At 42.5% G+C, this 22,316-nt stretch overlaps 1 protein-coding gene across 1 annotated transcript; it reads right to left on the bottom strand.

The window, feature by feature from the left end:
• Positions 1-3,675: 3,675 nt before the first annotated feature.
• On the bottom strand, positions 3,676-21,283 carry kcnk12 (potassium channel, subfamily K, member 12). Its single transcript, XM_028604199.1, has 2 exons — positions 20,947-21,283; positions 3,676-4,568 (listed from the first exon to the last, which is right to left on the bottom strand). Exons 1-2 carry the CDS (start codon positions 21,281-21,283, stop codon positions 3,676-3,678), a joined length of 1,230 nt encoding a protein of 409 aa, XP_028460000.1.
• Positions 21,284-22,316: the final 1,033 nt, after the last annotated feature.

Genomic DNA, 22,316 nt, shown 5'->3' with positions numbered 1-22,316 from the left:
AGGTTTATATAGTACAACACACAAGCTCTAAACACTATAAACTTTTCAATAAGGAGCCATTTTGTAATATGCAAGGACTTAAGGCAATTGATTTCAAGCCACGCATGCCTTTTAGGTGAGCAAACATTACTCTAAATACTATATTCAATGTCTTGAAAATTTGATGTGTTTCTGGCTTAAGGAAACAACATTTTAATGGTATATTATATTAAGTTGAATATCTTCTGGGGAACTTATGTTTAGGGAAACATTTAAGATAACAGTCCTTTAATTCTAATTTTCAATCCTTTACACACCAGTTTGGACAAATGCATACATATACACATGCTCCTTGTCAAGGGTAAGGTAAGGATACAATGCAGTTAAACCCCAATGGCTACAAAGGATTTTAATCATCCTGAAACCTCTTCCATTGTAACCTCAAGCCTCGGAGGGAAAATGAAGGTTCACATACAACATCATTCAGGAATCATTATTCTAGAGAAGTGCCAGCAGAACCTCCCCCACGGCATATTACAGCAGGGGAACACCATTGAATTCATACTAGAGTATGTCATTTGCTACAGCATGCCCTTACTCCTGCTCAAATGTCCCAGGGTTTGACACTTTTCTACGCCTGCAATGTCACAGCTAAACAGTGTGGCAACAGACAAACCCCCCTCCCCCGACGCGGCAAACTTCACATCACATCATCAACATACAGTAAGCTTACTCTGTTTGGAGCTGACAAAGGAATAAATTGACATTTTGGGAAATACACATATTTCTTGCTAAGAGTTACCACTCTTAAGTTTATGTGGTAAATATGAAGCTACAGCCAGCAGCTGGTTTTCTTTTTGCGTAAAGCCTGGAAACAGGGAACAGCTACCTGCAGAAAACTATTAGGCTACCAGTCTTTGTACAACATTTATAAAATGAGATATAATGTGTTAATAAGTAAGCTTTAGACTTTTTTCAGCTGGTTAGCTTAACATAGAACAGCTAGCCTGGCTCTCTAATTAACATGTTACATGTTGACAATTTACTGTTTTACTAGGGGAAATGTGGCAGACAATTTCTTGGCTGGCACCAGTTGCCAAACAGCCTCCAAAACAGAATCCAGGATGTTACCGGTCCTGGTCGAGAAAGCTTAGCAATGCTAGTTTTACTTAGCATAAAGACTGGAAACGGGGGAACTGCTAACCTGGATCTGTCCAAATGTAACAAAATTCTTACCTTGCACGGCAGCTGGATTCTCGACGATATCACTAGATATTGAACATATAACACAAAAATCCATCTTGTCAGGCTTGAAGAGAGTGGTATCAACCTACTCATCTAACTTTCCGCAAGAAAGCAATACCTGTATGCATATTTCCCAAAATTTCAAACTACTCTTTAACACCTGGAAAACCTGTGTTCACTTTGTAACCCTAGTATCCAGAGGTTAGTTAAGTTCTGTATGGTGCATCTTATCAATCTGCTGACTGTGTAAGAGAGACTTTGACTTATTCAATCATTCACATGTAGATTTTTGTAGAAAAATAGACTTTAAAGAGTCCTCTGTTATATACATATACAGCTATCTTGTATGGCTTTACCATAATAGCATGCAGGAAAAACTAAGACAAGCCTGAAGATTTAACTACCTGAGTCTTTTTTTCTATTTCTCTTGGTGAGACTGGGGAGCAAAGGAAATTATTCAGATCTATGCACGAACAGGATGAAAATCAATGGACAGATCCAGATCCAATTCACGGCTTATTGTAAAAGCACTTTTTAAGACATTGCAATAATATACATAATAATATATATATATATATATATATATATATATATACATATACATATACATATACATTTATGGCATGTCTCATCGTATTCACAGTGTAAAGGTGATGAGTGTGAGGAGAGAGCCGAGATCTGCGGGAAAGAGCAGGCAGGAGGGTTTTGGTGCAGTGTGTGTAAAGTGAATGCAGAGATGACAGAGAAAAAGAGGTGAGCGGCCAGGGAGGATATTAGATCTTGAAGATGGACGCCAGGAAAAGTTGAGCCCTTGGCTGAGAGTGCCATTTATTTGGATTGGGCATGAATTTGACACCACCTCCTCTACCTCTACTGCTGCCACCAGCCCCTCTATCTAGTTCTCTTCCTACATCACCGTCTCCTGGACAGGTTAACTATCAACATCTCCTTCTCTGTCTCGCTGTTTAGGAACATCAAACACACATCACAGGGATTTGAATCACAAGTGCCCTGAAAGAGATAGTTGCCGGCAAGTAGGACATCGATCGCGAGGCCTGACAGGGTAGCACAGCATCCTCCGCAAACACCCTCCCTCCATTAAACCTTGGCTACACATTTACACAGAAATTGAGGGACATCAACCTATGAGGGCTTTAATATCATGCTTTGTTCCACAGAGAGAGTCTTTAATCTGCAAAAAAGTCAATCTTCCTTGATAAAAACAGAAAATCTCCCCAAAACATAAATTAATTCAATTGAGAGGATTTTTGGGGGTTTTGTCTTCCACTCCAGCATCTGAGACTGACCCGGCTACTTTCAATCTGTATCATTTAACAGAATGTGCCTACAGGATAACGCCATCCATATTTTGCCTCCTCTCCCTCATATTTCACTTCAAACTAACTAAAAACTTACTTATCATTTATTCTGTTTTTACAAATACATAAGTCTACATTGGCATTCAAAGAGTTATTAATACATTGCAAGACTTTATCATTTGTTTTCCTCACAGACAGCTTTAAGTTTGAAAAAGAAGAGAGAGAAAGCGTGAAGTAATGCCTTCTTTTACCCTTCAAGTCAAAGTCTTTGGCCGCCCAAGCATTTTCTGAGCTGATAAGAAGGCCAGTTCCTCTCTCACCAGAAATGTATTTTCATTCTTCATTCAACTCTGCTCTTTTCTCCATCTTCAGCAATAAGAAATTACTCTCTACATCCCTGTCAAAATCAGCTACATCACATCCATGCTTAGATAAACTCTACTTCCCACACTTGCCCACAGAAAGGAAGTCAATAACCTGAGGGTACAACTTGACTCGTGTCAAGAAAAAAATGGGGTTTGCACAATCAATGGAAGGTGTAGAAATGGTGCAAAAAATGCATGATAAGTATAATGCATAGATCCGTATGTGCTATGTCATTCAGTGAATACACTTGTCTTGTTAATATCAGCATTCCATATGTACATTCAAATAAACTGACAAAAGACCAACACGATGAAGATTGCACTGTATACTTCCCCTAACAGCACATCATTTCATTTGTATAAGTCTGATATATTGAGCATATATAACAGACCTATGCAGATTAACCAACATTAACACTGACATCTCAGTGATTTGTTCTGGGTTGGGTTTGAGGTTAATGTAATGGGTGATGAGTGGTCCCCACGCTTCCAGATCAACCCATGTTCTTTTGTTGAATCTGTGGTTCTCTCATGCCATCATCATCATCAAATCATCACCAGAACCATCACCATCATTACCTGTATTATCAACACAGCCTTGTAATTCCAACCAAAAGTATCCAAAAAAATCATGTGTATCATGCATAACAAGTTACACTGGCAATCCATCTCAAAAGCCTTGGATTTTTTCTATGGCGATCAACCTCAGGGTTTGTTACACAGTATGAGAATCAAGAGTTCCCCTAATTCCTGTCTCACTGTGTCCTCTACCTGAAGTTACTCGTCTCTGCCAGCCTGTTGTTCATGATACCCAGGGCGCCAACGCCCCCAGAGAAACCATTATGGCGTGAGCTGCCACAGACTGTCCTGGGATATCCGTTGGCCGACTCAGACAGCTGCTTCTGCATGATGGCCAGTGACACCTTGTTAGAGGCTGCTAAGTCTTTCATAGAGATCATCTCCCCTGATAGTCTGCGTCCCTCAGTATCGCTATCACAAGGTCCATCTGAGTCAGACGGCTGGCCAAGTCGACCCTGGCGACCCTTGGAGCCCGGACGGATGGCATTGCGTCTGCCCAGGAGGGCGCTGGCTTTATTGCAGCGCTGGCAAAACAAGCAGCTCATTTTCTCCAGAATCCAGTTGAGCACCTGCTTGATGACAATAGAGATGACATTGAAGAGTGAGTAGATGCAGCACACACCCATTAAAATTAAGAGGAAATTGGCCACTCTGTAGAGGCTTTGGTATTCGTAAGCCGCGCTCTGACTGCTGACAAAATCCCCAAATCCGATGGTGCTGAAGGTGACAAAGCAGAAGTAAAGTGAGTCTAAGTACGGCCAGCCCTCAACGGGGGTATACATGGCTGATGCACAGCAGGAGATAGTGATGGCTGACAGGCCGAGAATCAGCATCACGTGGTACACGGAGGGCTTCCAGCCGGGGAGGGAGTAGGCTGAGAAGTCATGGCGGATGCCTGGCGGGAGTAGACCACTGTTCCTAATTCGACGCTCCCTCACCGCCTTCATTACCACAGCCAGCAGTGTGATGATGCGCTCCAGGAAGAGGTTAAAGAAGAGGATGGTGGCAGCACAGCCCAGAAGCCCATAAAAGATCAAGAATACCTTGCCTGCAACTGTCACAGGTGTTGTCATCCCAAAACCTGCAAAGACAGAAGAGAGATATCAGACAGTAAGTCCCCTAACTAAGGCCAAAAACACATTTTCACCTACAAGATCACTTCAGATTCCTCACAATAAATGACATCTCTTATTGGAGACAAGGGAAGCGATGCTTGAAAGCAAAACAACCTCAAATCTAAATGAGGTTTTTTAATGTATTTTTTTGTCCCATAAAAACAATGTAAAAGAGGGGATTGAGTGGAGTGCACACAAGTAATGTGCAGAAAATAATGGATAAAGATTTGTGTTGATACAAGACTGTAATGCTTTCTCTGGAAGATTTTAAGTCATAGTAATAAAAGAGGACAATAAAAAATGGACTGTGGGATAATTAAAAAACAATGTTTTTCATTGCAAATGAAGAGAGCAAAGGGGAAATAACAACATGGGCACTAATCTAAAAAAACAGCATTACATTTATTAGCAGTAAACCCAAATAAATGAAATGTTTGGCATCTGGAAGACACAAAAGAAATGTCCAATGGCAATGTAAAGTACCATCTTTCACTGAATTCATAGATTTGAATGTGTCCAATATCATGATATATATATATATATAGTATAGGATAATATATAAAGTATATTTTTTTATTTGCATTATGTAAAGCCATGTAATACTGTATGTACATGCTGTGTTTATTGCTGTTGGTGAGACTGTAAAAACAAGGACTTCTGGGTTATATTGAGGGGAGGAGAATGCCAGGAAAAAGCTTAGGTAAGCCTTCAGAATATGTTTTTTTCTCTCGGCTGTGTGGTTTGGCTTCCTGCTATCTTTGGATTTCTTAGTCAATTAGACTGAGTGTTCCAGCTGGGGAAGGGGTTATGAGAGGATGTTTATGGATTCTGTTGCATGTTGAAGGAGCACTTCTCAATCTCTAGGAGCGTCACAGGTGCAGCTCTGACTTTGCAGCTACAGCGCAGCTCTGATATTAACATTAGCTGATGAGTGTCTTGGTATTTGAGCACAACATTGTTTCCTCTATAAGACTAAATCCTGTTATAAATTCTTTCAGCACCACAACTGCAAGAAGGGTGCCACTTTTTCTTAAAAGGAGCTGTAAAAATAATTAAGAAAAGATTATTTAGCTCAATATTTGACAGAAATTAATGTATGGTTTAGCCTATAGCCGTTACAGAAACCTTCATTGCTTGTGACGCCTTAGAATAATGTATTTTTCCTCCCCTCATTACGGGTTATGGCCATAGTGTGGACATTTGCTGTAAACAGTCCAACCAAAGAGTGACGTTTCCTCCAGTATTTCACATGATACAAGACTATATACCATATAGTCTACTAGCTACTAGCATGACTGTAGTAGTCTACAGTCATGCTAGTAGCTCCATATGTGATGCACCAAAGTCAGTAGGATTCTTCTTATGGGGACCATAAATGTCTGTACAAACAAACCATCCAATATTTGTTCAGTCTGGATCAGAAGGGAGGATTGGCCCGAAAGACCAATTTTGCCATCGCTAGAGCCGTGCTAAAAAGCACAAAGTCAAGTCAAGTCAGAAAAAACAAATATATAATATAATATAATATATAATATTGTGCAACATCAATATTATTGTTCTAAAATATATATTCTTATAATCTTGTGACCCTTGAGATATTTAATTTGTCAGGCCATACTTGATTTTATCATCACAAAACATCAATCTATATTCTAAAACCTGTAACACATGTTCTTCTTCACTATAAATTTGCTGTTCTTATGTGTATACACACACACACACACGCGCACACACACACACACACACACACACACACACACACACACACACACACACACACACACACACACACACACACACACACACACACACACACACACACACACACACGTGGTCATTTCCCCCCCCTTCTCCACAGAATAGCAGATGGTCTATTTGTCAACAAATAAAATCGTGCTGAAAGATCAACCAGTTCACTTCTAGGCCAAGGTTAAGTGATTTTTCCATCATGGCTATCCTCCATTTCAGTCTTCTGAGAGCATTCGGGCAGCGCTTTTCCCCCACTTTTTTCACCACCATCTTTGTCAGGTAATAAATGGCATCAATATCGAGACAATACTTCCTTTATGATACCCAAAATGGCTTTTTTGACCTTATCTTTGGCCCTGAAAACCACTCTCCTGTGGGTTTGCTGTTGACAAGCCGAGTCATTTAGATCAACACTGATTGATACCGATTGTTTTATAGAGACTAGAGGGAATATAACCCCCACATGTCCACACATATACACACACCTTGCGGCCTTAAACACACCAGGCATTGAATGATCTGGTTTTGTCAAAGATATTGATGCAAAGTTCAGTAACATACATTTGGATAACAGAAAGGTGAGGGGCAGTGATTAAGCCCTATTTGATAGTTAATTAATTAGCAGCCCAAGTCTTTTTAACCCAACTGAATAATTGGAAGAAAAAAAAGAGATTACATCTTCTCAGCGGGCACAGAGACAGTCTTCCGCGCCATCTCTCATTACCAAGTAAATTACCTAAGAGAGGAAAAGGCACCAGGCATTGATTCAGTGTAGCATTTCAGAGCCATTACTCCAGACCACTGTGTCAAGATGCATTAGGGAAAACAGAACAATAATAGAAAGCAAAAGGCAGGCAAGCTAAAAAAAACACTGTCTTTGTGACTTTACTCACAAGGACTTTAAAACTCTTAATTGTTACATAGTCGCCACTCCAGACCAATTAAATGATCCTGCTGCTGCTGACCTTAGTGAACACTTTATTAATTAATTCAGCAGAACTGGATATGGCAGGATATCACATGTGTGGTAATCCAATTAAATCAGAGCCCTGGGAGAATATTTATTCATTAACATTAAATACAGTATTCTCAACTCAACCTAGAAAATGATGTTATGCTCTAACGGCTAATGATGCTTGCACACATAATCACACACTAGAGATTCAACCAGAAGGAACGTGATGGAAATGGTGCCATTAGTATCCATTAATTAGCGCTTGACAGTTTTGAGGAGAAGAAGAAGATGCTCTAATGTTTATCAGACAGTGGGGGGATTCAAATAGATTGTTTCTAAACTGTAGTGATCTCAGGGTTATGATCAGATTTAATCACCAGGGGTCAATTTCAAATCAAATGTCCTCAGCAGCAATTACAGAGTTGACACAGTTTAGACCAAGCAGCTCTCATTACAGTCCAATTGCAAATTACAATGGCCCATTATGTTGTGTAGTAAAGTTAGGACCTGAACAAATAGCACAAATTACTCAGTGTTGCTAATAGTAGTATTGATGGACTCTGCATTGCATTTGCTTGCTACACTTAGTAATACCACTCGCCATAATAACCCGCCACTAAACAGTAACCAATCATCAGATTTTACACCAAAGGGCCGCTCTGAGTGAAGGAGACCTGGTCAAAATCTACAACGCTCAACAGCTGTTTCATTACTTGAAAAGTCTTAACAATGGAGTTATCAGCAGCTATTAAATCAAAATCTATAAAGCTCTCCTAGTCAGGCAGAGGGACATATCCGCTAGCAAGATATGTTAAATTGTGCTTTGTTTGTTTAATAGCAGTCTGTGTATGAAAACAATGAGGCAGTAGAATTTATTTCCCAATAAGAATACAAACATACATATACAAACACATATTCTAAACCATTTTCATAAGTGGAAATGGATGAAACTGGCAATATTCTAGTTTTATGTCAACAAATCCCATGAAAAGAGAAATTTCCCTCAGGAGTTGACAGGAAGTGAATATTGGACTTACATTTGCCATCTGTGTCTGCTGGATGTGTCAATAAGCAGCTGTTTGCTAGTAAGTTCGCCATATCAACTAGAAATGATAACGTGTTGTACTTACAGTTTGTTTCTGCTGCCCCCAAGTGGCCCGAAGAAATATTCTGCAAATATATCTAGTTTAATCTTTAGTAAAAGCTAAATTATATTTGTTTGTGATATTTCCAGTGAGTATTTAGGGCAACTGGACAGTGTTTGACTCATGTTCATCTTAATGAAGGAACATGTCACCCAGTACAATGGTGTGGCTCCTTGATGTATTTTTAATAGTTTTTGGAAAACAATGGAGCCCAATGGCGCAGAGGAATAAGCTACATTAAGCTTTGGCTACACAGGCAATACTTGTTTAGTAGGGATCAATTTGTTGTTGGTGTTGGCTTTTACATGGGGTTTGTTGACAATAAGAAAATATAGAATATTACCAGACTTAAAATAGCAGTTTATGCACACCATTTCTAAAAGGAAACATTTGTGAACAGTCCAACTGGCAAGGATACATTATTAAATTGTCAATCACCTTTGAGCTGGTGGCAAAGAAGCACCTTTTACAGAACAAAGTATCCTGAAAAAGAAATATTGATTCACTTTCCTAGCATCAAAAGCAAAGCACATTTCAGTCTCATGTTAGAGAAGTCTGCTTTTAGCGTAACTGAGTTCAGGTGATAATTGAGGGAATATAAGGACAGTCAAATCAAATCAACAACACAATACAGGAGACACATACAGCAGAGCCAGTTCAAACGGGCCAAAGCTCCACAATAGATAGCCATATGAGAATAAAGGGTAGCTAAAAGCAATCAGTCATGTTTGTTTTTGAATGAAGGACACGTGTTGTACATTCACCTGTCTCTGAATCTGAAGGTCATCCCCCCACACAACTCCCAGATGGCCTGACAATTGTCCCAAAAATTCATTATGTGGCTGTTTTGTGAACCAAAAATCTATTCTTTGCCTCCTATGGCCTCCCCATGTCCCCAATTAATGAGCTTAAAAGCAAGGTCCCAGTCAAGCCACTGGTGGGAATACTTAAATTGGCCTGATAGGAGCGTCACCAGAAAACGCCACGTCCCTGTGATGACTGTGTTTCTATGACGAAGAGGAAATCATTTGTCATGGGGTGGCGTGGCAGGGGTCTGCGGAGAGGACAGAGGGCTGAGGAAGCAGCAACATGGCCAGACCTGACACATCCTCACCACACCATCTGCTGAGGAGCTGCCAGGATTACTGGCAGACTGGATATTAATAGGAACATTCACACTATGCTGCCAGTTTTACAAAAAGCAGATGATAGAATAGGTCACATACATCATTGAGATGCAGCTACATTGTTGTGTCTGTGCACTGCATGCACAAATTAAACAAAGGGCCATAGTAATATAAAAAAAAAAAAAAAAAAAAAAAAGCCGACAAATGCAACAATAAATCTATGGTGCTCTGAGGCAAAACAATGTGGCTTTCACAACCAGCTCATCCACACACAATATAGGCGATACATTAATGATATTTATTCTGCATGTCAAAGCATTGATAATGAGTATTGTGTGTTACGCATGACTGTGTAATAATTAGAAATAATGGACTGAGGTGACATGTAGGTAACAGTCCTTAAAGCCAGTCGAGACAGATATAAAATGCAAGAGTAACAGCTCAGACAATTACTCACTGTTAGAAGTAACAAGCTAGCATCTACAGAGCAACACAAACCTTTAATTTTTGTTTAATTAAACAATCTAAAATATCTTTTTCTCATTTTGTGATTTGTTTGGCTCCTCTGTATCTGAATCGAGTCCAGTGTTTTAAATTGTATCTCGGTACTTAATTCACCGGCAAAGAGAGCCAGGAGGATTGATGACTCCGCCGCTGCCTGCATTGATTCATTGTCAAAACAATATGCTGCATTGTCTTTGGATCTGCACCAACATGTAATATTATTTTCTTAATTTTTCGATCTGTTTTTCATCTTCGCAGAATTGTAAAAGAACTGAAAAGACACATGGAGTCCACTGTTATGCAGTTTTACAGTTAGGTGCCTATATAAACAAAATTAAAATCAAGATTCATGTGGCTTTATAGTCCATCTACAAACGGTTACACAGGTTTTTGTCCTTTTATGTGGCTGAGGAGTCATTCTCTTGTCAGATTATTAGCTTCTCTCTGAATGATTTCAAGGCTGAATGTCCTTGTGCGTCCTATTATCTTGTACTGTATGCAAAGTCAATGTTTGAGTAAAAGCTTAGCTACAAGCCCTCTTGTATTATTCCCCAAAGTAAACACACCTGTCCAGGTGGAGCTTTTGAAATACTGGCACCCTCAGATCAGTGTGATAAGCCTCCATGTTCAGCATAATAGATAATACAGATTTGCTGCTCATACAGTATGACGGAAACGCTACATTAAATGCACTGTACTGTATATGTCGATTTTTAGCCATCACACGAAAACAGTCAAATCAGATGGCAGCAGGAAATGAATGCTTGACATTCAGCAGATATTCAATTTAATGTTTTTTTCATTACTGATAATGTGAGAGCACAAGTCCCTGAAATTTAAGGCTAGGCAAAACTCTGGTTCCTGTTAGTGACAGCTGCAATAATGATCCTGAATCGCAGACAAACCACAGCAAGCTGCCTCAGAGAAATATAAGGCAATGCTCTGTTGCTCACAATTAAATTGTATTTTACTTTCTATTAACTAAATGTGCCCACTATGAGTCTGAGACTCTGCCAGAGGCTGCCAGCCTGGAGGTAGCTGAATTATTTGTGAATGCTGGCATGAGGACAACATATATGCATTTCAACACTTTCAGTGTTGTCCCGGTATTTTCCAGGGATAATTGTTTCACAATCAAAATGTATGCCAAATAAATGTGTGTCTAAGTGGCAATAGGCTGAGAAGTATGTCTGCTAATTGATTTATTGATTAATTTACTTGAATGATTTAAATGACTGTGCTGGCTGGAGTCCAGCTGATCTGCACAGTGGCAAGTGTGGATTCTCTGAGAATCTCACACGGTTTTACTGAAATAAAGGAGTGTGTTTCCTCTAATCCGAACAGATTGGTGTACGAAAAATTTAACATGAGAGGCCCGCACAGCATCTAGTTTCCAATTTTTAACAAACTCTAATGTTTGAATTTCCTGTCATTTCTCTTTCGAAGGCAGATGTGTACTATGCAATGACTCCCACTACTATGCCGCCCATGATCTGAAGCTCCACGGATGACATAGTGCTCTGTCAATGTTTTCATCTTGGCAGTTGAAATATACAATAATGCAGCATGTCCTCCTGTGTCTCTCTGCTCTCACACAAGCAGCCCCTCAGAGAAAGATGGACAGCTGCCAAATCACACTGTTCGCCAACTTGCTGTAAGCTTATTAACATTGATAACTATTTATATACACGACTTTGAGATGCAGATAAATGTTCTGCTGAGGCAGAAGTGGAATCTGCAGGCTTTCTGCAACATGACGACGCAGTCAACTGGGATTTTACTGCGTCAAAGGTTGCCAACCAATCCAAAAGACTTTTGTGCTTATGGGCAAAGTTGAAACTCTCGTAGCTGCAAGTCAGCATTGACGTCAGCACCAGTGCAAATCGGGTCGTAGGAAAGACTGATGTTAATCAAAATATATATGCCAGAAAATTATTTAAAATGGCTGTCGACATTAGCCCTGACCATGGATGTATTAAGAGAACAGCCCTGACAGGAAGCAGGTCAGAGGACTGCAGAGTGCAAAGAGAACACATAGTTTATTCTCTCTTTGTCTTGGCCGGTGCAAAGAGCAGAATCAATGAAATGCTAATCAGTTTGAGGAGGAGCAGAAAGCCCAGTAAATCTGCTGTGTTCTCTAAAATGATCTTGGTATCACTTGGCCATGATTGTTTGAGTCTGTGAGTTACTGTACGGGTGTACGTAGGCGAATGTACACTTTAGCAAGTCAGAGCAGATTTATGACCCGCTGTGACAGAGCGCAGAGGTGTGCAAAGCCATCCCTTACAGCAGCAGTTAAGTAAGATAGGGATTTATTGAAGCCAGTGCTCCTCAGCAGGTTTTCTGCCTTGGTGCAGAATTACAGCCACTAGAGCCAGTCCCACATGAGCTTTCTTTAGTATGTGCCATTTCTGTGTCTGTAGCTATTGAGGAGGAGAGAGGGGGGGGGGGGGGGCAAGGTGGAGGGTGGGTGTGTGGCCTTGACCAACTGCCACTTTGCTAATTAGAAAGCCATGATGTATCTCTCTCATGGGTGGGCCAAATTCTCTGGGCGGGCAAAGCAGAGAAAGGGGAGGTAACCTTGCTCCTTATGACCTCATAAGGAGCAAGGTTACCTCCCCTTTCTGAGCTTTCATTTTCTCAAAGGCAGAGCAGGATACCAGGGCTCGGTTTACACCTATCACCATTTCTAGCCACTGGGGGACCATAGGCAGGCTGGGGGAACGCATATTAATGTTAAAAAAAAAATCATAAAGTGAAATGTTCATGCAATGGGACTTTTAAAGCAACACTAAAGCACTTTTCCTGCTTTGGCCCCCCTACAGGTTGGAAGTGGAATGTCCATTACATTACATTAAGCAAGTTTGCCAGATCAGGTAGTGGATCTGTAGTTTGAATGAGACATAATGAGACATTACGACAGCGGTAATGGACAGTTCTGCTTCCAACCTGTAGGGGGACCGAAGTGGGAAAAGTGCTTTAGTGGTGCTTTAACAAGTGGGCAGTAATTATTTTAATACAAAAATATTTTTAGTGCAGCTTTAAGACAGAAATTAGGTATATTGCACTGCACAGCAACTCGATTCATTTAGACACGTTTGGAACATCTATGCAGCAGTGGTGCAGTTTGGCTCCACTCCCTCATTGGGAATTGTTTTGCTGAGCGTCTGAACTGCACACAATCTAAAGAGACCCCGGTGCCTTTCATGTGACTGAAGGCCCTCTGTTCTCCATTTTTAACAGTGACATTTCCTCTGAGTCTGTGATTTCACAGCGCAGCCCGGGAGATCTAAAGAGAGAAGAGAGGGAAAAAATGCCGGCAGCAGAGACGAGGTAAGGAATAGAGACTGACCGGCTTCAAAAATGGTTCTGTTAAATGAACTATAAAGTGATCATCTCATTATGTAATGCACTGTTTGTGTAATATGATCAGACTCTATTTTGTCCCCCAGAAACACTCTGTATAAATAGATCATAGTGATTGAAGGAGTGAATCCCGATAAGTGAGTACAGTGTAGTGATAAACAGAGGGGCAAAGTTAGATTTGAGATTGATGTTAGACAGGAGTCACACTGTCTGGGACAGCAACAGTGCTGAAATGAGAGGCAGAAGGCAAGAACAAACATCGCTGTGCATCGATGAGTCTGCTTTCACAGATTGCAAACCTTTCCCACCCACCTCCTGTAAGCACACTCATAACATACACCAACGGTAACAACAACACAGATGGTTTTGTCCCAGCGAGGCAGCACAGAGCGGTTAATCTAAATACGAACACGACATCAAAGCAGAAACACAGCCTGCCTTCAGGAATCCATGGAGTCTTTCACGTGACATTTCTAACTGCTTAAATGCCAAACGCACGCTCTGCCAGTCTGAGGTGACATTGTCTTGCAACCTCGGAGACTCAAGAATTACAAGGTGCAGTACAGCACAGTACAGAGAACAAATCTGGTTTGCAGTTTCATCCCAGATACATGGGGCCAGGTCAGACAAGCGTGTAATAGTCCCAAGTGTTTCTCTATGAGACTCTGCTGCCAGATCAGCACTTTTTAAATTGGCACAAGAAGACGAAGAAGAGAACACCCACTAAACCATTAGGACTGATTGTTTACTTTACACTGCACAATGAGGGCAAGGACTGTGTGATTATCCATCCATCCATCCATCCATCCATCCATCCATGTTCGTCCGCTTATCCGGTGTTGGGTCACGGGGGGAGCAGCTCCAGCAGGGGACCCCAAACTTCCCTTTCCCGAGCAACATTAACCAGCTCCGACTGGGTGATTCCGAGGCGTTCCAAGGCCAGGTTGGAGATATAATCCCACCACCTAGTCCTGGGTCTTCCCCGAGGACTCCTCCCAGCTGGACGTGCCTGCAACACCTCCCTAGGGAGGCGCCCAGGGGGCATCCTTAGCAGATGCCCGAACCACCTCAACTGGCTCCTTTCGACGCGAAGGAGCAGCGGCTCTACTCCGAGCTCCTCACGGATGACTGAGCTTCTCACCCTATCTCTAAGGTAGACACCAGCCACCCTCCTGAGGAAACCCATTTCGGCCGCTTGTACCCTGGATCTCATTCTTTCGGTCATGACCCAGCCTTCATGACCATAGGTGAGGGTAGGAACGAAAACTGACCGGTAGATCGAGAGCTTTGCCTTCTGGCTCAGCTCTCTTTTAAATCTAACGGTGCGATAAATTGAATGTAATACCGCACCCGCTGCGCCGATTCTCCGACCAATCCCCCGCTCCATTGTCCCCTCACTTGCGAACAAAACCCCAAGGTACTTGAACTCCTTCACTTGGGGTAAGGACTCATTCCCTACCTGGAGAAGGCACTCCATCGGTTTCCTGCTGAGAACCATGGCCTCAGATTTAGAGGTGCTGATCCTCATCCCAACCGCTTCACTCTCGGCTGCGAACCGATCCAGTGAGTACTGAAGGTCGCAGGCCGATGATGCCATCAGGACCACATCATCTGCAAAGAGCAGCGATGAGATCCCCAGCCCACCGAACCGCAACCCCTCCCCACCCCGACTATGCCTTGATATCCTGTCCATAAATACTACAAACAGGATTGGTGACAAAGCGCAGCCCTGGCGGAGGCCAACCCTCACCTGAAACGAGTCCGACTTACTGCCGAGAACCCGGACACAGCTCTCACTTTGGTCGTACAGAGATTGGATGGCCCTGAGAAGAGACCCCCTCACCCCATACTCACGCAGCACCTCCCACAGTATCTCCCGGGGGACCCGGTCATACGCCTTTTCCAGATCCACAAAACACATGTAGACCGGTTGGGCATACTCCCAGGCTCCCTCCAGGATGCTTGCGAGAGTGAAGAGCTGGTCCGTTGTTCCACGACCAGGACGGAATCCGCATTGTTCCTCCTCAATCCGAGGTTTGACTATCGGCCGAACCCTCCTTTCCAGCACCTTGGAGTAGACTTTACCAGGGAGGCTGAGAAGTGTGATACCCCTGTAATTGGCACACACCCTCTGGTCCCCCTTTTTAAAAAGGGGAACCACCACCCCGGTCTGCCACTCCTTTGGCACTGTCCCAGACTTCCACGCAATGTTGAAGAGGCGTGTCAACCAGGACAGCCTGGTTTCAGTATGGTTCCAGAACCGAGACTGTGCGTAGAGGTAAGCCCCACCAGATCTAACCGGTAGCGCTCCACCTCCCGCACCAGTTCCGGCTCCTTCCCCCACAGAGAGGTGACGTTCCACGTCCCCAGAGCCAGCGTCTGCTGCCCGGGTCTGGTCCGTCGATGCCCCTGACCTTCACTGCCACCCGTGTAGCAGCGCACCCGACCCCAGCGGTTCCTCCCACAGGTGGTGGGCCCATGTGTGATTATCATTTTTCTAAAACTTTCCTCGCGTTCATGACATAACAAGCTTGTAGTTTTCTTCAGTTAACAAAATAAAAAATTCTTTATCATAACATACTCGCTTTATGAACTGAATATATTGTCAGAATGCATTTGTGTGATCTCGAATAATTACTCTTCGATGGCGGCAAAGCAATGCTTTTTGCGTTGAGAATACAAGATCATTATTTTGTAATAACGAGAATACAATACCTGACAACCAATTGCCGCATGTCCTCTCTTGACTCCTGTAGTGGAGGACAGAGCTATTGTTCATTAACAGGACTCTGTAGTCTCTGCTGAACATGTAATATTTGTAGTGAGACAGACTATATTAAGGTGTTGAGGTTCATTTCATTTAGCAGGATGGTGCAGCTTCACTGTGGGGTAACATGGATTTACCTGATGTTGAAGCTATAAAATGAAATAAAATTTTTGCACATAAATGTGATGTCCCAAACACAGCTGGACAAATTCTGCAAAGTTATGGGTTTTGGCAGCCGGTCTTGGCTTTTACAGCTAAATGTTAACTGACTGTCTATCATATTTCAAAGTTAAAAGTCCTTTCACTGACACTATTTACCCAGATTTGGATAAATCTGAAGGGAAGTTACACTCTTGCACTGTGTTCTGAGGTTATAGGCCATGCAAATCTTACAGTAGCTTAATGAGGTTGCTATGGTCAAATGTCAAACTACTGTTCCTACAAGCTAAGTCCATTTAATACAGAACTGACTGGACAAATCCAGCTAAATGAAGTGGACACAACAACACCTCTACAAAGAGCAATGACACAAATGCTACTCTACTGTTAAGTTTATGCTGTTCATATTGTTCCTACTTTATGTGTCAGGCCACTTAAGGGCAGCAGGACAAGCTGTAAATATCAGCAGTTTGTGAGAGAAGAGACAATGTCTGTCCCAGTGTATCCTGAGGACAGCAGAGCGCCCTGTCATCTTGCTGCAGCACAGCTCTTTACAGCTGGAGTTTAGCAGGATTTTCTCTTCTCTTAACTCCCCTGACATTTACTCTCATTTTGCAAGTTATGGACTGCATGTATGTTAAATCACACCTCATGGCATGTGGGTCTGTATTGTGCAGTTTGTTAAACTGTCCTATTTGCCTTGTCTGCCTTTGTGACTTCTCTGAGTGGGTGGATATGAGTGGATTGAATCTAGAAGCTGCAGTGGCTGCCAGGGGCAAAGAAAGGCAGGACAGAGTCAATCCCCAGGAATAAATAGCCATGAATAGTATAACTGCAGAACAACTAACTGCCGTAACTGACTTGTCCCACTCAATCTCAACTAGGGCTTGGTACCGAATTCAATACTTTTTTGGCACCGACCGAACTGCTTCCTTAGTATCGAAAAATGCCTCGTCATTCAATACCAAATGTCAATACCTAAGGAGTAAATCTCATCAGCGTCAGTGAGCCAATAAGCATGCAGCGTTCTTCTACCAAGATCTAATAATGTTTGGGATTGGCTGTCTAACGTAATCCTGCAGGAAAAACTCTGATACGCACAGAGATGGGGCTCACATAGTAGGAGCTGAAAAATAAAGGATTTGTGCCGTCTTTGTGTCATTTGTTTTTTTTGAAATTTATTTTATAAAATTGGTATCAAAAAAAGTATCGCTCAGGAACGGTATCGAAGTCACGGTATTGGTATCGGTACTGGTTTTGAAATTTTTTAAACGATAACCTCCCCTAATCTCAACAAGTTAAAAATCTCAGATCAGACAGCCATCCCTAAGTACAGTTGATTCTGTGATTATCCCCCCGTAAGCACTTCAAAACTGACAAAGTATTTCTCCAAAATGCCATCTTAGCACCTTACAAGGAGACCTAGGGCCCTCAAACGGCTGCAGAGAGCTGTCCTAATTGGCAGTCGGCAGCTATCAACCAGCCTTGAGGGATATATATAGCTTTCCTATTAATAGAAATTCTGTTTACAGAGCAGACTCTTGTGCCCTCTTTAATGAGCATGCAAACAGTAAAGCTGTGTCTGGAAATGTAGGGCAGGACAACAGTAAGAGTTGGTTGTAGACAAAAACTCTTCAATCCAACGCTTTAACAAAAAGAGAGCACTAGCACACTAGCGACTCTGTAGCACCCACTCACTTGTATAAAGTGAAATAATAAATAATTGCCAAGCACAAAAGCCCAAAAAGTTTTCTAGCTTGCAAGTTTGCATCTGCATTGTGTGCGGCCCACTGCACATGTGCATTAGTGTTTCTCCCACTCGCCCCATTGACTTTATATTGGGACGGCGTCATGCAAATAAAAATAGCTTCTCTAAGCTCTGGGGAAATTGTACATATACATAGAGTAGTAATAGACTGTTTTGCAATTTATATATATATATATATATATATATATATATATATATATAATATATATATATATATATATATAAAATTCACCTTATACATCCATGTGTGTAATAATAGATAATGTTTACCTTGGTCACTATTTTTGTTTAGCATGTTAGCATTGTTAGCAAAATTACAGCTGAGGCAGATGGGGAAGCCATTGGTTTTGCAGGTATTTGGTCATAAATTGGACAAATTAAATAATAAAATTGTGTTCCAAATTACATGGTAATCCATTCTAGGCCTAATAGTTGTTGAAACATTTCAAATGACGATAGAGGAAAAATCAGAGGAAAGTCAGTACAATTCATCTTCTAGGCACCATGGACACTTACATCCAATAGCTGTTATTTCAGTCTAGACCAAAGTGGTGTATCGACTGATTGACAAACCAATAGATTGACATTGCCATCCCTTGAGCCACGCCACCAGCATGGCAAAAAAGTTGAGATTGAAAGCTTATTCTGTGACCTCGGGAATTGTATTTCTTGTTTTGTTGTTAGCTGAGAACTTTCTATGTCAACTTTTAAGCCAACATGGACAAAAAGTCCTTAGAGTGCTTCAATTTGCTGAGATTCTTCTCGTCAAAAAAAGGTAAAGATCTAAAGAATTAGAGGAAAAATGTAAAAAAAACATATATTTTGTTGCATTTGTTTAGACTATACTTAGGAAAAGCTAAAATTTACTTTTTGTGTTTCCTGCAGTATTTCTTACACAACACACTCGATGTGGTGGCTGTTGAATCTGGCCAAAACTCTTGGTAAATAATCACCTCAAGTGACCACGGCTTCACTTTCATTCTTCAAAGCGTTGATGTGGAGGCACATCAAGGGGAGCAACAGTGTCACTGCTATTTGGAACAGAGGTGAGAAGTGTTTGGGAGGAGTGTCTAGAGTGCGCAGGGGGATGCCACTCTGATAAAGAGTTGTGTGAATAGCACACAAGCCGGAGGGATGGTGGGCGGTGGAGATCAAAGCGAGATGGAAATCCAGACAGAAATCCATGCAAACATATGAAAAAGATAAATAGTGAAGAGAGACATCACCTTTTCTTCCCCCAAGCAGCTGAGTCAGTTTAAATGATCTTGCTTGTCGGGGGATGATTTTGCTGCTGGTGCATGACAACTGGAGCACAAAGGATTTGAACCTGCCTCAGACATGTTCACAAACACAGCTGCTGTGGTTCCCTCCTGTGACTGGGTGAGCTGAAAGCACAGGCTGCCTGAGAGCTCTGCATTTGTGTATCTGAGAGAAGAAGGTGGGAGATCTACTGTAAAAAAGCGTTCATGACTGGTCTACAGTTAATAAAGTTCTGACGTCTAGCTCACCCAGGAAGAGCGTGCGCCCCATGTAGGCTGAGTCCTTTGCAGTGGCGCGGGTTTGAATCTGACCTGCTGCTCTTTGCTGCGTGTCATTCCCCCATCTCTCTCCACCTTTCCTGTCTATCCACTGTCACTATCTAATAAAGGGAAAAGCCCCCCCCAAAAAAAACAAAAAGTTCTGACAGGTTTCCTGCTCATGTAGATCCAACTGTGCAGCCATGTATAGCCTTTAGTTCTCCTTATCACTTTCCTCGCCTCAGTTTTCAATTAATAGGAGGCGCCAGAGGTATCAGTGTACGTGTGTGTGTGTGTGTGTGTGTGTGTGTGTGTGTGTGTGTGTGTGTGTGTGTGTGTGTGTGTGTGTGTGTGTGTGTGTGTGTGTGTGTGTGTGTGTGTGTGTGTGTGTGTGTGTGTGTTCAGGGCAAGGTCAGAGATAGACAGCAGCTGTCAGCTCAAATAACTACCTGAAGTGTCTTCGTTTGCTTGTTCACCCGTTCTCACTCACTCACTCACTCACTCACTCACTCACTCACTCACTCACTCACTCACTCACCGTGGCTCCATCAGTGAGGGAGGGGCATTGGGGTTGGTGGGTGTTGGAGCCATCAGGCATGCAGTGCACCACACCATTGGCCCTCGGGGTGCCCTGCAAGGGACACTTGCTCTTTTGTGACCTATCGCGCGAGTAAATGTTAAATGAGGGGGAGCAGACGGGGCTTCTCATTGACATTCCTGTTGGTTTGAATGGAAATAATGTGGCAAAAAAGACTGCACCCATGGGTGCTGTCCTATAGCCAGGGACGAGTGTGCCGTTCCTGGCAGGCGAGTCAGATGTCGCCCCTGTTGCCAAAGTTCCTCACAGCCAAGATGTAACACATGACTGGAAAAAACAAAAATGTTAATCTGTTATTCTGTATGTAAGCCAGTGGAAAGAAAGCAGCCTATGGGGATGGCAACTCCAGTGCTTTTGATTTCCAGACTGTCAGTAATGATATGATTATTTAACAAACAGAAGCCACATTAATATGAAACATTCTCTAACTTATTTGTCTTAAATGTGGCTTTTTCAGTGCATTTGTTCCCAAATTTGATCAGCAATTTAGACTCCCATGACTACTAAATAATAACTGTCTTAATGGTGTGAGCTGATTACTATGCATCTATTTGTAAGGCTTAATGTGGGCTTGGCTACATATGGTTTACATGTTACATACATGTTTTTCAACAAGTATTTAGAGGACACCATGGCTGTAACCAAATGGACACAATGAGAAATCAGTGAATGTTGCATAGATCACCCACCTATAGTCGACACCACAGTTCCAACAAAATAAAAAGCCCCTGTAAAATCCCATCGTGGCCTCAGAGCATCAGCCCGGATCCCGGCGGCGATGGCAGCCTCGTACTCCCGCAGAAAGGAGTTGAGGTCCTGCAGGCTGATGTTGAAGGTCTCACTGAAGTTGAGGAGCGTCCCGTTCCAGCGGCCGTGAGCCCGCAGCTCTGACGGCCTCTCTATGGCCGAGAATACCGCAGCGCCGCACAGCAGGTACAGTACGATGAGGACGGCGAGCAGCACGAAGCGGCCGTTGTCCTCGTTGAGGTGCAAGGAGCGGCAGCCTTGCAGTCGCTGGCCAGGCATCATCCAAATTTCAGCACCACGCGCGCGTCGGACAGCGACAAGCTCCACATCGGAGACGGCAATCACTCGTCTGCAGGTGTCCTCTGGAAGTCACTTCCCTGCACTCTCACTGCACTTCTATAGGCAACATTTCCTCTACTTAGCCCACCACGTTGTCCCATTGTAGTTGTGAAGTGATTTTATCTGTAGCTGATGGAAAAACGCTCCACTTGTGGATGGAAGTCTGTAGATCCACGAAAGAGTTCATAAGAAAAGCTGCCGGCGCATTGTTTCATGATGGATACATGTTCTCTTACAGTTGTGGCAATGCAGTTTTTGTGAAGTGGACTCCAGCTTCAATCCAACGGGACGCGCTGAACGCTTCTTTGTGCAGTGGAAGCAAGCAGCAGTAGTAGTATCCTCTGGGTCCCCTGCACCAAAATCTTTCACTGACGCTGGAAATTATGCAGGTTACAGATTTATGTGCCGCAGGAAAAGCCCGTTCCCGCTCTCACATAAAGTCAACTAACCTCAGGCTTGCTTGGTTTGGAGAAGTGTAGAGCTGCAGCTTTCATGTGGACGTTACAGTGGCACATTGCGTCCTATATGGTGAGATATCTCTTCGCTTCAAATCGGAAACGACAGCATCCCACCACTGTAGAAGAAGGGCAGCAGATAAAAGGAGACATGTAGGTTGTGCACTTGGCTGAGGGAAAGGAGCATCCCCGTGCGTCCTTATTGGATGTCATCAAGTTAACAGAAGATTTACATTTTCACTTAAGTCCAGCCGTGTTGCCTTGTGCCATGCGCACTGGTTACTCACTTTCTGCACACCGTGGGCACTAATGCAGAAACAAAGGTATACTCCTGAACTAAAATGCTTCAAAACTTTATCAAAGCTGCAACCAGAGCCAAAACAATACAGCATAACAAGTAAAAATCTCGCAGAGTAGTATTACAAGTAAAATGACTTATTATGCATCAAAATGTCTGCTGTTGGAATTAGATTTTAATTGGTTATATATTGGATTATCATTACAGATGCATACACGAA

The sequence above is a fragment of the Perca flavescens genome, chromosome 17 (assembly GCF_004354835.1).
Source record: "Perca flavescens isolate YP-PL-M2 chromosome 17, PFLA_1.0, whole genome shotgun sequence".
Taxonomy (NCBI): Eukaryota; Metazoa; Chordata; class Actinopteri; order Perciformes; family Percidae; genus Perca; species Perca flavescens.
The sequence above is the reverse complement of the archived record's forward strand: the minus strand, read 5'-3'. Positions and strand labels throughout refer to the sequence as shown.